The sequence below is a fragment of the Branchiostoma floridae genome, unplaced genomic scaffold (genome assembly GCF_000003815.2).
Source record: "Branchiostoma floridae strain S238N-H82 unplaced genomic scaffold, Bfl_VNyyK Sc7u5tJ_1525, whole genome shotgun sequence".
Lineage (NCBI taxonomy): Eukaryota > Metazoa > Chordata > Leptocardii > Amphioxiformes > Branchiostomatidae > Branchiostoma > Branchiostoma floridae.
In genome coordinates, this window is record NW_023365744.1 from 30,921 (window position 1) to 46,345 (window position 15,425).

A 15,425-nucleotide genomic window follows, 5' to 3' on the forward strand; every position below is an offset into this window, starting at 1 on the left:
GGAAACTCTGCCATTTCTTCGTCGGCAGCAGGTCATGCCTCCTTGTAATTTAGAGATTGCAGGCTAGTCGTCCGATCGATTTTCGCTACATGTGAGGGGGGTATTATAAAATCTAAGCCAGCACTGTTAGAAGTCTGAGAAGAAGGCTAGACCTAGACTTTCCATGGGCTTTCAAGGTGACTCCTTGTCGACGCCTTCGTAATGTATAGACTAAAAGAGCTGGCAAGCTAAGTGATTGTAACATAAATTCTCCTTTTGTAAAGACGTCCAATTCCACTTGTTGTATTCCTTCACACCGATTTCTCCTCGCAAACCTCATCTTATCCCATCTATGCTGAACGTTCCTCAAAGTTTTGGAGAGAATCCAAGAAAGCAAGCAATCATCAACTTCCATGAGACCGTTGATCAAAACTTTTACAGACGAATTGCAAATTATGTTTTCCCTAAAGTATACGTCTCCACATGTTTTCTGCTAAGGCTGTGCATGGATTATAAATTGTATACTTTTTCAAATAGCCATCTTCTAAAATGTTGTAACATCTGCAGCGATGAGTTCCATTAGTCTGAGTGCTTCCATTGATATTTGACGGCTACAGACTTTTTGGAACTCTGCCAAAGTTTCGAGCTTGGCAAATATGTGAGAAGGCACAGAATGAAAAACGAATTTGCAAGGATCTAGTACTGGGTGTTTAGTAAATTCCTTTAGACCAGCATGACTAAGAACTACAGTGCAGGGATTGGGCAGAAATGAGCGCGGATCAATCATAAGCTATTTACCTACCTACTGGTAACGTACGATAGTACCATTAGGAAAGCCTGAGTTACACTTAAACCTATTTCTCAAATTTGCTAATGTCTTAGGAAATCCAAGCGTGGGATATGCAAGATGACTACGTTTGGATACGGATTATCTAAGGTAAACTTACAGCTTTTGATGAACCAACTCTAACCATACAGCTAGCTACATTTATGCAATTACCAAGAATTGAGAGGAACTTGAATATATTAGAGTACATAATTAGACGTGTATATGCACATATAAAAGTATGCTATTGTTTCCATTGTTACATGTATATGATTGTTATCATGTGACCTGTGCTTAGCCCAGTGGGGAAAAATGTGCAATAAAGGACTTTAGGTCTGAAAATCGCGAAAGGACATAGGGCGTACTACTTCAGATAATGTCACTTGAGCTCTCAGACTCGTTGGCCGATGCTCGGTTTTCATGCTGGGACATTGGCTAGGGTTTAAAGAGTACCAGTTTGAGAGCATATCCGGACAGATCTATTTGATCCACTCATACCGGGAAGGACCCCTACTCTTTTCGATAAGTGTGGTGGGAACCCTATTCAGACCGGGGGGGGGGGGGGGCTTTTGAGGCCTGCGCCAACTTCGATGTCCTATAACGCCAGAACGCCTTACGCTAAAGCCATCAAATTTCGTGAGTTTTCTTAAAATATTGTTAGCAACAATTCTACGAAGTTTGACAAATTTTCCATTTTTTCGTGTTGCCATGGCAACCGTTTGCTGACAAGCAGTTTTGCCAAAAATCACTATTTTTAACGTCAACGTAATGTCAAACGACAAATACTCGTCAGGTATTATGTCGATATCATGTCCTGAAAATTTGGTGGCCCTACGGCACGTCGTTCAAGAGTTAGAGGACTTAGAAGTGGAGGGCCTCAAAAGCACCCCCCCCCCGTCCAGGGATGACCAAAAAAGCCCGGTCTGAATTAGCCTCCTTCACCGGCCTCTCTGGGAAGCTTGGCAATTTTTTTTTTTGGGGGGGGGGGGGGTGGCGGTAAGTCCATTCCCGATTTTTAACCGGGAATATGCCGGGAAAGGAAATATGCCGGGAAAGGAATATACACCGGAAAGCTTGTACGGGCTAAGCGAAATCGGGAAGGACTCTGTTTACATCCTATCCGAGCGACGTCCCTAACTAACCGAAGCTATGTGCTCATTTTCACCTAAGTGAAGTGAGGAAATCGGTGTGAAATGTCTTTTCCAAGGACACAACATCGGGGGATGTCAGGGGATTCGAACCCATAACCTCCGGGGCCTGGATAGTCACTCTATCAATTTTTCAACGATGCTACCGTGGTTGTGATTTTTTTTTAATTTCAAAATACTTTCAGCGTACCATGAAGCTGACAATTCATTTTCCATATCGTCCTTCATGGCAACTGGAAGGTCACCTTTTTAGTAATTTCAACTTTTTCGCAATCACTTCAAATATCTATGCATTTCTAAAACAGTTTAAGGTATAGGAAGAATAGATAAACCAACAGTAGAAATGGTTTGTTATAGATAACAAAACCATGGGTCCCCGTCTTCATTTTGTTGTAAGTGAGTTAAAGTTAAAGTTGCCCGTACATCTGTGCAGATGCTTAGTGGTGGCGCCCATCTCAATTTCGAGTAGCCCTTGGGCCACGCATTTGTACAAGCCACTACAGCAGGAGGCTGGTCCGCTGGTAGTGATGTGTGTGTAACTCACGTACTCTTCCTCATTAGTGCTGAGTGCTAAGCAGAAAAGCAGCATGTACCATTTTTAAAGTCTTTGGTATGACTCGGCCGGGGATCGAACTCACGACCTACCGAATGCAAGGTGAACACTCTACCCACTCGGCCATTGCACTGAATAAAGAGAGTTGTAAGAGATGTTCATGCATTAATTTTTTTTTTTACATAAGTGGCACGATTTCGTTTTATCCAAGGACACTTTGTAGCCTCAATGAATAAACATGATAAGAATGCCTTCTAATTTCTAAACAGGCGACGCCAAAACTGAAACCTAATAAGCAGTGCTTAAAGGCAACCTGAGCACGTTTTTCTCCGTAACGAAGCTATTTCTTGGAAACACAAATGCTGCCTTCTGCCTTATTGTCCCTTTCATCTGTATTTTGTCACGTAGCGAAAATTGTTGCGTGGGTCCGGAGCTGTAGTTGTGCATTGAGGCATTGAAATAAGAGATCAAGATGGTTGCTTCCAATTATCACAGTATGCTACATTTAACATCTGGAATTTCAATCCTCCCTACGATGGACACGAATTAGGATTCACTGGGAAAATTTGAAAGGTTAAAAAGGTCAATGGACTACTTACGTAAATGACCTCTAAGCAGACGTACATTGCTTTTTTTTCATTTTTACCCAATGTTGCCCATCTCAGCGTTACTGCTTCTGCTTTCGGTAGAGCCCTGCGTCATAGATAAGTAAAACATGCAAACAAAGCACGAACATACAAAGTATCATTATAATCTCGGTGATAAAGTTGATAGAAAAGTTGGTCAAGTAGGCTGAAAATATTGCAACTAGAATTAGTGAGAAGTTCTCCAAAATTAATAAAACAAGAAAGTCACAGAAAATTCAAATATTTACGGTCGAACATGTATAATATCTTTAACTTCTTTGAAAACAAGGTATTTCATCCATAACATGATATATATACATCAAGAACCAAAGATTCGGTGACAGTCTGTCACCTTCCTTAGCTTACAACAATAGTTACGACAGGTAATACTTCACACTGCAGCTAGGTGTCGCTGCTAACAGATGCGGTCACAAACGTATGATGAAGCATTGCTATGTGCACAATTAAAGATGACGACTTTTTTTGTTTGCAGGTGATGCAGATGTGGACCATGGGATTTGTCATGTGTGACGTGTTCGTGACGTTTGACGTCATGTTCTGTACAGCCTCCATCTTCAACCTGGTCGCCATCAGCATCGACAGGTGGGTACTGTTGTATCCCAAACGCGTATCTATCCCACAGACGCCCCCGGTCACATCCTGGATTCTAACTGGTTCGCATTACACTACAATATACATGTAGATGTCCCTGCTTACAGATGCATGCGGTCGTAAACTCAATGTTTTTAAATAATGGATGGTCTCTACATCACAAGTGGCGTGCGTTACCCACTGGCCAGCTACTCTACATATGGATAGAAAGGTTGGCGTTTTGAATCGTGGCTGTGTCGGTCATCAAACATGCGTACTACTGGGAATTAAGCATTGTACTTGATTATAAACAGTTCATTATGTTTACCGAAGAAAGTCATGCAATTTTCCCGGTACACGTTCTAATTGCATATCTTATTTATCTCCTCTGTCACGACCGGTAGAAAAGTAATAGTAATTTTGTAACCTAAATTGCTCTGAAATCACATTTTCCTACTTTTTTGTCGCCATAGGTTTTATGCGGTAACCTGGCCAGTCCACTATGCCAAACACAAGTCGAAGAGCCGGCCTATCATCACAGTTTCTATCGTTTGGCTGCTGTCATTCTCCATTTCCTGTCCACTACTGTTCGGGGTCAACAACCCGGATGTTGGGATTCGTCAACCAGGGACTTGTGGGTAAGAACACAGAGATTTCTGGATTAAAGTTGAACTGTAAAGTCCAACCCGAATTTTCGACTGTCCAACTACAACATTAATTTTGTTCATCAATGCACTGCTTTTGTGGGGTCATGTTATGCAGATAGAACACGTGACTCCTTGATCAGTGGATCATAAGTTGTAGAAAGTCCATGGCGTCCCCTGTCTCTGTTGAGGGATGGTTGTAAATTTTATTTTCAACCGTTTTATCCAGTTATAGAAATTGACTTATAGTTTTTGTTTCATTTTTGTATCTGGATGTTTTAAAGAATAACCTCTACCAGCACAGATGATTTCAAGTTATATCTAATTGTAACTACGGTAATAAACTCTGGTTTTACATATTTAACTAATTTATTCCACCGAGTGGAATATTTTTCTTCTCTGTCAAAAATGTTTCTGTCTGCTTGCGTGTCACTAATCACGTGAGAGATATTTGATGACTTGTCACTCATTTATGGCCTGAGACCGAATCAACAGGAATCAAGCAGAACCAGCCGGAATGAAGTATGTGCAAAATTCGTGCCACATTCGGGTGTGAATTATGGACCTTATATCCCCTTCACACGAGAATGAATGAGCCCAAATGCCGTCAGAATGAAAATCAATTCGCAGAGTATTCTAGAAATTCTCACTGCATTCGAGATATTCTTTTGGCCACATTCGGACAGATTTCGAAGTGGATTGCCGTTTCGGTTCTCCATCGAATGAGATAAGAATGTTTCGAATAATGTTGGAATGCCGTAGAATGCGGTCATGCTGCAGTTAGAATAGTTAGAATGCACTTAGAATCCACTTTGAATGCCATTCGATATTTCTCCACTTCGACAGTTTCTAAAATGTCAACAACATTTGGCCAGCCAAAAGAACGGACACAGATAGGATGCACACTACGAATTCCCAGGAATAGAAAAGAATTTTTTATTCTGACTCATTCTTGCTATCGTGTGAAGAGGGCTTTAAGAGGGTGTCCCACATGTGATCGATCAAAAGCTCGCTCTCCGGAAAAAAATCCATAACTTCAACCTCCCTTGAGGGGTTGAAAATAACTCAGGCCTTAAAGGCAAAATAGATATAATCTAAAAGTAACTTTTGAAAGATTGGGCGCAACCTTTCTGGATCAGCGCGTCGATTTGAACATGTTCCAGGAGTGGCTAAAGTCTAATCTATCAAGCATGAACTTTTCAATCATAGTCACTATTAGGGGTGGTTACCGGGAGATTTTTCTTGTTGTACCGGTCCAGAAAATCGAACCTGAAAACAAAATGGATCGGATGTTGGACCTATTGGAAAATGAACAGATTATATGATCAGGCATTCACACGTTTTGGGGCTTACCGGTCGATAGAAATAACGAGAGCGAAGTAGGGTAGAGTCTATAGTCAATTCTGCCAAGTTTTACAGTCAATCGCACAGAGGCAGTTAGCCTTGTAGGATTTTAAAACGCCAGTGTGAGTCGAATACTTTACAAAACAGGTTTTTCTGCAGCAAAATGGACCATTGTTGAATCGTCCATTCACAAGTTTTCACATACTGAGTCAGGTCCAGGTTCAGGTCCGGACCTGGACCTGACCATCTGGACCCGAACAAGACCTGGGCCTGAATTTTCTGAATTTTGCATTGAGTTAAATCAAGACAAAATATTTCAAGGATACATATCTAAAGTCCTAATACATAATTACACATACAGGGTACAAAGAATATAACAGAGTTATGTGGGGCCGCGTAGCACAGTGGTAGTGTATTCGGCCCGTGACCGAGAGGTCGCCGGTTCGAATCCGCCTGCCGTGTTGCCGGTCTTGTGCCCTTGCGAAAGGCACTTTACACGACTTTCCTCACTTTACTCAAGTGAAAAATGAGTCGTCCCTCGGATAGGACGTTAAATGGAGGTCCCGTGTATTGGGAGAGCCATACCCCATGCACGTTAAAGAACCCCCACACGTGCGATGGTGCGGTGTGCGTTGGTGCAAATCCTTTAACTGAAGGGACTACCCTAAAGATCAATAAATAAATAAAAGAGTCAAAGCTATTATATTGTTCGTGTCCGTTTGCGCATGCTTTCATAGTAATTAATATAAGGGCTCTGTGTCTATGTTTGTGGTACGAACATGGGATTCACGGTAGCCCATATAGATCTCCCAAAGATATATTGATGACGTCAGAGTTGCCCAGTCCTCTTCAGCTGGCTGATCCGATCGCTCTGGTCACGAGACCAAAATACGCAAGCAATGAGTCAAAGGACGTATACTGTCCTAATACTGTCCTAATACTGAAGATTTTCAAACTTTCAAACACAAATTGCTCTGGTCACGAGAACAAAATACACGTGTGACGTCATGAATTGGTCAAAGGACGTTTGAAGTCGATATCGCCCTCACACTGAGGTTTTTCAAACTTCCTTTAATCTCCATTGCTCTCGTCACGAGAACAAAATACACGTGTGACGTCGTGAATGGGTCAAAGACGTTATTTGAAGCCGATATCGTCCTCATACTGAGGGCCTAGGGTTTTGAAACTTTTCTTTAATCCCCATTGCTCTGGCCAAGAGAACAAAATACACATGTGACATCATGAACGGGTCAAAGGACGTTTGAAGTCGATATCGTCCTCATACTGAGGTTTTTTTAAACCTATTGCTTTGGTCACGAGAACAAAATACACGTGTGACGTCATGAATTGGTCAAAGGACGTTTGAAGTCGATATCGCCCTCACACTGAGGTTTTTCAAACTTCCTTTAATCTCCATTGCTCTCGTCACTAGAACAAAATACACGTGTGACGTCGTGAATGGGTCAAAGACGTTATTTGAAGCCGATATCGTCCTCATACTGAGGGCCTAGGGTTTTGAACTTTTCTTTAATCCCCATTGCTATGGTCACGAGAACCAAAAACACGTGTGACATCATGAATGGGTCAAAGGACGTTTGAAGTCGATATCTTCCTCATACTGAGACTTTTAAAACCTTCGTTACAAATTCAAATTGCTCTGGTAACGAGAAAATGATCGCGTGACGTCGTCAATGGGTCGAAGGTTGTTGGGTCAAAGGTTGTTGGAAGTCGGTACCGCCCTCACACTGAGTTTTTTTTGGTAAACTCTCCCCAGACTTGAAAACGGAGACTACGTCATCTACTCCTCAGTGTGCTCGTTCTTCATCCCGTGTACGGTGATGCTGGTGCTCTACTACAAGATACTCAAGGTCGGCTGCAATATCAATCAGTATCTTAAAATACAGTATTAAGCATGTCCTTTAGTTTATGTCATATGTGTTTCCATTTCTGTAATGGTATCGAATTAGTTAATGAATGAAGACCCTTCTTGTACATTTTATACCGAATCGATCCTAGGTCATAGAGATATAACATACAGGTAAAAGTATCATAGTATCTAGTCTAGCATTTGAAGTCGGCTTCTTCTCGCTTAGGTCTATTTCCAAACCAGTGTCCGGTCGAGCAGCTTTTGGGAACGAAAACTATGATATAATGGAACTACACAAGATGTGTAAGACGTAAAAAGGAAAATCGTGGACATTATTTGTGTATATTTTTACGTGAACGATTCTATTTGAATTTCACAAACAGCCCGGCTGGGTCACGGTTTGGAAATGTGACATAGGCCTAACTGGTAATAATGAAAATGTAGGGTTGTATGGATTTAGCTATAGTCGTTTTATGATACGTAAATACAAGTTTATCAGTGTTACTGTTTTATGTTTATGTATATTATGGAGGGAATCTACTTTCTATACAACTACAGATATTATTAACTAGAGTATTTCTATCATTAAAATGCAAAGTACATTCTACGACGAAGTGTACTTTATCTTCTACCTTGTTTCAAGTTGACAGATACGTTGTTCAAGAAGACATGGGTTATGCAATAATTCAAATCGTTTCACGACTTTGCCTACGGCGTAACTTCAGTGTATTTCTCCAGAGATTGATTATCTCTGATATACAGATTGCAGAAAAATTATATTCCATATATAGCTTCTACAGCTAACTTCCAAGTGAATCTTCCCGGGGCAAAATCGTAGGATCTTGGCAGACAGTCACGATTCCCTCATCTCCCCTAAGATCTGCTTGGAGGTTAGCCAATTCCAAGTTGGCTTAATCCCAAAGTCATGTTATATGATATCTTTACCAAGAAAAATGGTTGATGAATATAGATTGTTGATGAATATAGATTGCTTCTATAACAGCTATAGGCATAGAACGTATAAAACTGTTGACAACGCATGTAAACATTGCATCAAACATCATATGTTAAGAGTTGATTTCAAGTTAGGCTTGGGTTCCTATGGCACCGGTGCCCGTTAGGCATGTAGCACCGACCGGGCTACGACGCCACAAATTTGCCCCAGTAGACTACCGAATACCGGCGGATACCCCTCGGTATACCCATGGGTAGATAACGGCGTCTTTTTGTTACCGGGTCCCGAGCTTATTTTAAGTCCGACTTAAATCCAATCCGGTGCCGTGCCGGGCTCCAAAATACCCTGGGAGCCGCAAGGTGTCCCACGGGTCCCGTGAACTGCCAGGCAGGGTCCCTTTTTGTCCAACTGGGACCATAGCCTAAGATGTATCTAAAGTCTTCAATATATTTCACCTCTCTACAGAAAATTAAAGAGCGGACCAAGAAGCTTGCTCCAAAGAGTACGATGAGCTCAAATCCCTCCGCACCTTCCGCTGGTGACACCTTGGCCATGGACGAGCTCTCCGAACCCACAGCCGCTCGCGGCATGCACAAGAGCGACACGCAGACCACAAACCTCGGCACTGACGACGACATGTCCCCGAACCCTTCATTCGACACCAACGATGATACAGGGATCCCCGGCCAAGCAAACACCATCTCATGGAACACCAACACACGTGCCTCCACCGCCCTGGTGGACAACAGACGAGAGAGGAGAGAAAAGGTTTCTCTGGCTGTTATCAGAAGCAAGTTTAAGATCAGGCCGAAAGATGACTTTCCGAACAAGCGGGAGCAGAAGGCCATCAACGTTATGAAGATAGTTATTGGTGAGTGTTATAAGCGCACATGGGTAAAACCCCGTATCTTACAATTTCATCCAAGCACAAAAAATTGCAGTCTTTCGCTTTTTAGAACAACAAAACTCATTATCAATGTGAACAGAAGGAGCTACTTATTCCCTCTGCTCTGGCATATGTTTCACTCCTTTTGATTGGCCAAACCCTGCATATCTTGTGTGCATCGCTCAGTCTGGTTGGTCAGAATGAACCTGGACCGCACCTGTATCTGAATTTTCTGTCTGCGGTACCCACCCCTAGTTTAGATTCTCTAAGTGCGGGTAGAATTCAGCACCAAGGACAGGTCTATTTGGTTATAAGTTGGAAGGTTGAAAACACCCGACTTCCCATTTACATTTGGCAAATGCAATTCTTCCCACGCACCCTATTTACAGTTTCAATATACTGACCAATTCTCATATTACCGGGCAATATTATTAGTTTGAAAAGTAATTTTACCAAATACAACGCTGTTATATTTCTATAAACAGCCTATTCACGGATATATATATAGCATTTTTACGCATACCCTCTGCAATTTACGGGTACATTTAGCAAATATAACAGGACTTAACAGGCAATGTTGGCGGCTTAACTACCAAAGTGTACCCATAAAAGTACCAAGAGCACCATTAGAAATGCTCAATGTAACCGTTAACATGTAAAGTATACAAATAAAATGGTACGTTGTTCTGTAAAAATGCAAAGCATACTTGTAAAACTGAGCGGCATTCAGTAAAATAGCTAGGACTACATAGAACATCAAATATACAATGTGCAATATCAAGTGCTCCAAGGCCTGTCACTTTTGCCTAATACCTACCACACACAGATACAATGGGCCTTGGTGTCGAATATCATCCGCGCATAGGTAAATATATCTGTCCCTGGTGCTGAACGCCATCCACTAACAGGTAAAACACTTGTACCTAGTGCTGACACCATCTACACAAAGGTTAACACACCTGATACTGAACACCATCCCCATACAGGTGAGCACATCTGTCACTGATGCTGAACACTGTCTTTCCGAAGATTAACACACCCTCAATGCGTCTAAGACACGCTAGTCATGTCCTACCCAACCTCTCATTTAAATATTATAATGACATTGAAATGAGGAAAGGTGCTAGTAGAAGCTCCTGAATATTTCATAGTTAGGGCGATAATTGCTGTAGTTTCACCGCCCATTACTCCTCCTTCTATTTTGCATTCGTTTTCGCAGATTTCACACCCTGTTGAGTAGTCCCCATTGAAACATACAATCCAAACAAATTACGGCTCTCTCAACAAAACTGCAGGCCAAGCTTGTTGTCAACTTACGAACATAGCAATGTTCTGAGACTTGACAATGGCATATCACAAAATGAACCGATCAATGCTGCTATTTAAATGTTTAAAAAATCAACTTTCTCACTGGGCAGCAAAATAAACATAGCCACCACAACCTCTACCCTGTTAGCATAGTTATTCTTACAAATCAAGAACATGACACTGGCTTGTATTTTTAATGCGGCGCGACGGCTAGACAATCTTTTGTGCTTTGTTTCTGGCAAGGAAATGCAGGCAAGCCAAGCGTGGGGACGCGATGTGTTCTCTAGACAACTCTTCAGTGAGGAACAAACCAGAATTATTACAGTATCCATGATTCAATCAAAGGGGAAATGATACATTCCTTCCACTATATGGCTCAGGGAAAGAAGCAACAAGCGCATGTTTGTAGCATTGAAAAGATAAACCTTTGAGCATTTATGCCAGACAAGTGAATACACATCACTTGACTTTCCCGCTTGCGCGGGGAGGGTGGGGGGTTGGTGGATGGTATAACGTAAGCTTTGTCTCTTTTTTCCTTATGGGACCATAGGCGCTAGGCCAATGAATTCTTGTTGATTCGCCCGTACACTATCATTCTGTGCCGAGTTGCCGGGTTGGAAAGTACTGGTGATTACCCGAAGGTCGGGGAAGTCGGCGAAGCCGACCAATAACGGCGCACTCACAAATGTTACCGCGGCAGACAGCGCGCGCGGTAGGGTTCCTGTTACTCAACAAAAACTATTTCCTCTTTGTTGCAAAACAACAACAACAACAATTCCGAGGCCTATTGCCCATGATGGGACTTGAGGAAATATTTCTACTTATGGGACAGCAATAGTCAGAAAGGGCCCCACTAGACTTGTTTTCTATGTCATTTTCTGATATTTCCAAGCTTGATTGGTTATCGCCAACCCCAGAAGCACTAGTACTCAAGCTTGTCCATATTAGAAAAGAATAGAAAACCGACAGCTACTCTGAGGATCTGCGCAGGAGGCTGTATGCTCTATAGGAACTAATAGCTGTGGCCAATAAGTCCTCTGCCAGCTAAACTCCTTTCCATTGCCACAGCAAGATCTGCTTGGAGGTTTAACGCCTTGATAGGAAAGCGATTCATATACTTCGCGACTGTCTCCACAAATCAGCTAAAAATCTCGCTATTCCTGGCCATTGTCGACCGTGAGGTATTTGTAAAATCAATATTTTCCAATTAGTTGTGAAAGAATATGTAGATTTTCCAGACTTGCTGTACATACTGACCCCTCTGGTCAAATTCCCGATTTGGAGCCGAATTTCACAGTCCCCATCCCCCCGAAGGAAGAAATGGTAGAAGCTACATCTATAGTCCTTGATCTAAGCAAGGAGGTTAAAAAATCTAAGTGACCCACCCGTTGAACGGCTGTGTTCTTCCATAGCTATCATCACGTATTAAACATTTTACGTCATCAAGAAGTGTAGGAATGTTTTCTAATCAAAATCCCAGCTCTTGAAATTACAGAAGGCCTAAAAAATCGGAAACAAAAATTCCTTGTACAGAAAAGTTACGATAGGTGCATGTTTCAGGCATGTATACCAGACGGCAGAATACACATTTCACTGGGTCCATTCGGGGTATTAAATGTTACTATTAGATTTTCTGTCTATCCATTTTACCGTGTAGCTGAAGTATTTTGCCTCCTTACTAGTCTTTGAAATGAAGTTTTGGAAACAAGGAGATTAAAATACATGTTATTTAACCTCCTTGTTGAGACAACTTTGTAATTTGGACTTGTGTGGCTCTGTATGTCTTCTATGCATAATTAAAAATAATTGCCCATAATTACTTTGAGCGGAGGTGTGAAAACAATTAGTCTATTCACGGATGACAGGCTGTCATCGTGATTGATGATGATTGATGGGCACAAAGGAGCAAATTTACTAGAATTTTGACTTTTAAACTTTAAAGCCTCTCACTTAGCGCTTGGCTTTGGGTTACAATGTTGAAATTGGGTGCAAACAATACGCAACAAGTTGGTTTATATGAATATCGACTCCCCATCTCTATTCTATTATTGTGCATTTGGCTATCGGTAGGCAAAGTCATAGCCACCCCTAAAATGATATTAATATTTTGAAATCTAAGCATTGTCTTATATTCTGGAGTGTACAGCTTTCGACAATCCGATAGAGTACAACTTTCTCCACATCCTCTGAAAATTTCATGTACCAATTCTGACCGGAAGCGCTGAGTGTAGGCCAATATTCAGTGAGTCAAATGGGTCCAATATTATTATGAATCGTGGATATATTATGCAGATTTTCCTAAAAAATAACAACTTTGTTAGACTCTTGGGTATTCGGTTGAACTTTCCTGAAAATATGAAGTAAATTGGCCGCTCCAAACTTGAGATACACGCGATTTTTCAGGTAGCCCTGTATTACCCCTAATTTAGACCATTAGCGTGTCTTAGACACATTGAGCCTGACCCTGGTGTTGAACACAATCAACACTCAGGTAAAACTTCCCGTAGCTGGTACTGAACACCATCCACACACGGGTAAATGCATCTGTCCCTGGTGCTGAACACTATCCACAAGCACAAATAAACACACCTGCCCCTGCCTGGTGCTGAACACCATCTACACACAAACACGTCTGTACCTGGTGCTGAAAAACATCCACTCACAGGTAAACACAACTTTCCCTGATGCTAAACACTATCCACACACATGTACGTAGAACTGTCCCTGGTGCTGAACACCATTCACACAAACCTGTCCCTAGCACTGAAAACCGTGTCTGTATCCATGTGGTTACTAATCATACATACAATATCACATTATAGAGCATGTAATTTTCCGTCTTTATATCTTTACATTCTTATCGACAAACTTCTCAATCTTCCCTCCAGGCGTCTTTCTGTTCTGCTGGTTGCCATTCTTCGTAGCGAACGTGCTTCAGGCCTGTCAGAGTTGCCAGGTGTCGCCCACCATGTTCTCAGTACTGACATGGCTCGGGTACGTCAACAGTGCAGTCAACCCTGTCATCTATACCATCTTCAACCCAGAGTTCAAGAAAGCGTTCAAGAAGATTCTTCTCTGTAGACAACCCAGCAGAAGAGTGCGCTGACGATTTATAGTTATCGCCAAGTCTTAGTAATTTCCACCATAACAGCGGCTATATATTAGCCTAAGACGTGCCCTAATATGGGACGGATATTAACTGACATCTACAAAAATGAAGAGCGTTTAAGAACGCGTTCAAGAAGATGTAGACAGCCTAGCAAAAGAGTACGCTGAGAATTGAAGTCAAATCTTTGTAATGTTCACCATAACGGGGGCTGTCTTGACACCGACGTGCCCTAACTTCGGACGGATTTTTTACTGACCTTATTGTGCACAAGTGGACCCCGCAGTCTGTTACATCTTCAACCATGCGTTCAAGAAATTGTTCAAGAAAATCGTTTTCTGTATACAACCTAGCAAAAAAAACGTGCTGATGACCTTGAATTGTAATGCAATCTCCAATTACCATGAAGGGGGGGGGGGGGGGGTGAAGTGGTCTTACTTCGGAAGTTCCCTATCTTCGGACGGATATTTACTGACTTTACTGAGCTCAAGTGGACCCCGCCATTTGTACCATATCCAACCATGAGTTAAGTAAAGTAGTCTTCTTAAATAAAGCATTCGAGTAGATTCTCTATTGTAGAGAAACTAGTAGGAGAGTGCGATGGTATCTCATATTGTGAAGTTCACTAGCAATGAGGATCATATCTTTGTAGCTTTCGATATACACGTGAGAAAAAATATAAAAAAAGACACAATTTTCCCTCTTCAACACAGAATAGAAAAGGGAATTTACGAGTACTTCTTTGTTATGTGGAACCTAGCAGGGGAGTGGTATTATATTTTAGATCTTTACATTCAAAGTCTGTACCATATTATGTAAATATGTTGTTTAACACGAGTTCGGCTCTGTTATGTTGTTTAGTTCCAAGGACAGATGTTTTTGTTTGTTGATAGTGTTTGGCACAAAGGATAGGACCAAATACAATACACTAGTCAGTATTAAACTCTCTCTAACTTTTGATACACTGATGGGCAAAGAGGGGAATAATATTCTTTTAATGAAGTGGTTGAAAATCGAAAGCAAAATTACCATTCTGGTATCAAATGTTGCTCACATTCTTTAAGGTATACACATTATGCTTGTAAAACTTAGAATAATCGCCTTACAAGGAAAGGCCCCAGTCTCAAAATACCAGTTCCTTACCTCTATTGGTAATCTACAGCAGCATGGCGCTGTTCGAAAGATGCTGATCTCTGGCACAGTGTACGAGCGACATCTATCAGATAGTGTCAGTACTGCAGTTACGGATCCCCCAAAACTTGCTGGCTAATCTATTGACATGTGTGGGTATACGTGTATCTTTGCCCACAAATATGTCCTCCACAGGGTAGCCAAGTAGCACACAAGAAATATGCTGTATATGGTTAGGAAAAGTGACATATTATAAAGAAAATCTAGTTTGAGACAGTATTATAATTGTACATCAAATAAAAAAGGGAGTATACTTTAGATTTTACGTTGTGCATTTTGATAGTGAAGTAAACGATGTGACCTAAAACAACCATCCATTAGAATGCTGCTTATAATTGTTATCACGAAAGAGAAAAAAAGACTCAGGTAGATACTTACTTACTAATAGTTAATCCTCCTTG

General features: G+C 41.5%; 1 protein-coding gene across 1 annotated transcript in view; it reads left to right on the plus strand.

Annotated features, from left to right (window-relative positions):
- The window catches only part of LOC118408011 (D(4) dopamine receptor-like), a 27,478-nt gene extending 13,278 nt beyond the window's left edge, over window positions 1-14,200 (plus strand). The window contains exons 2-6 of the mRNA XM_035808623.1: window positions 3,626-3,735; window positions 4,197-4,361; window positions 7,486-7,579; window positions 8,999-9,404; window positions 13,616-14,200. Of these exons, the coding sequence (XP_035664516.1) occupies window positions 3,626-3,735; window positions 4,197-4,361; window positions 7,486-7,579; window positions 8,999-9,404; window positions 13,616-13,833 (993 nt within the window). The 3' untranslated portion in view covers window positions 13,834-14,200. The remainder of the gene's footprint in view (window positions 1-3,625; window positions 3,736-4,196; window positions 4,362-7,485; window positions 7,580-8,998; window positions 9,405-13,615) is intronic.
- The last annotated feature ends 1,225 nt before the right edge of the window (window positions 14,201-15,425 follow it).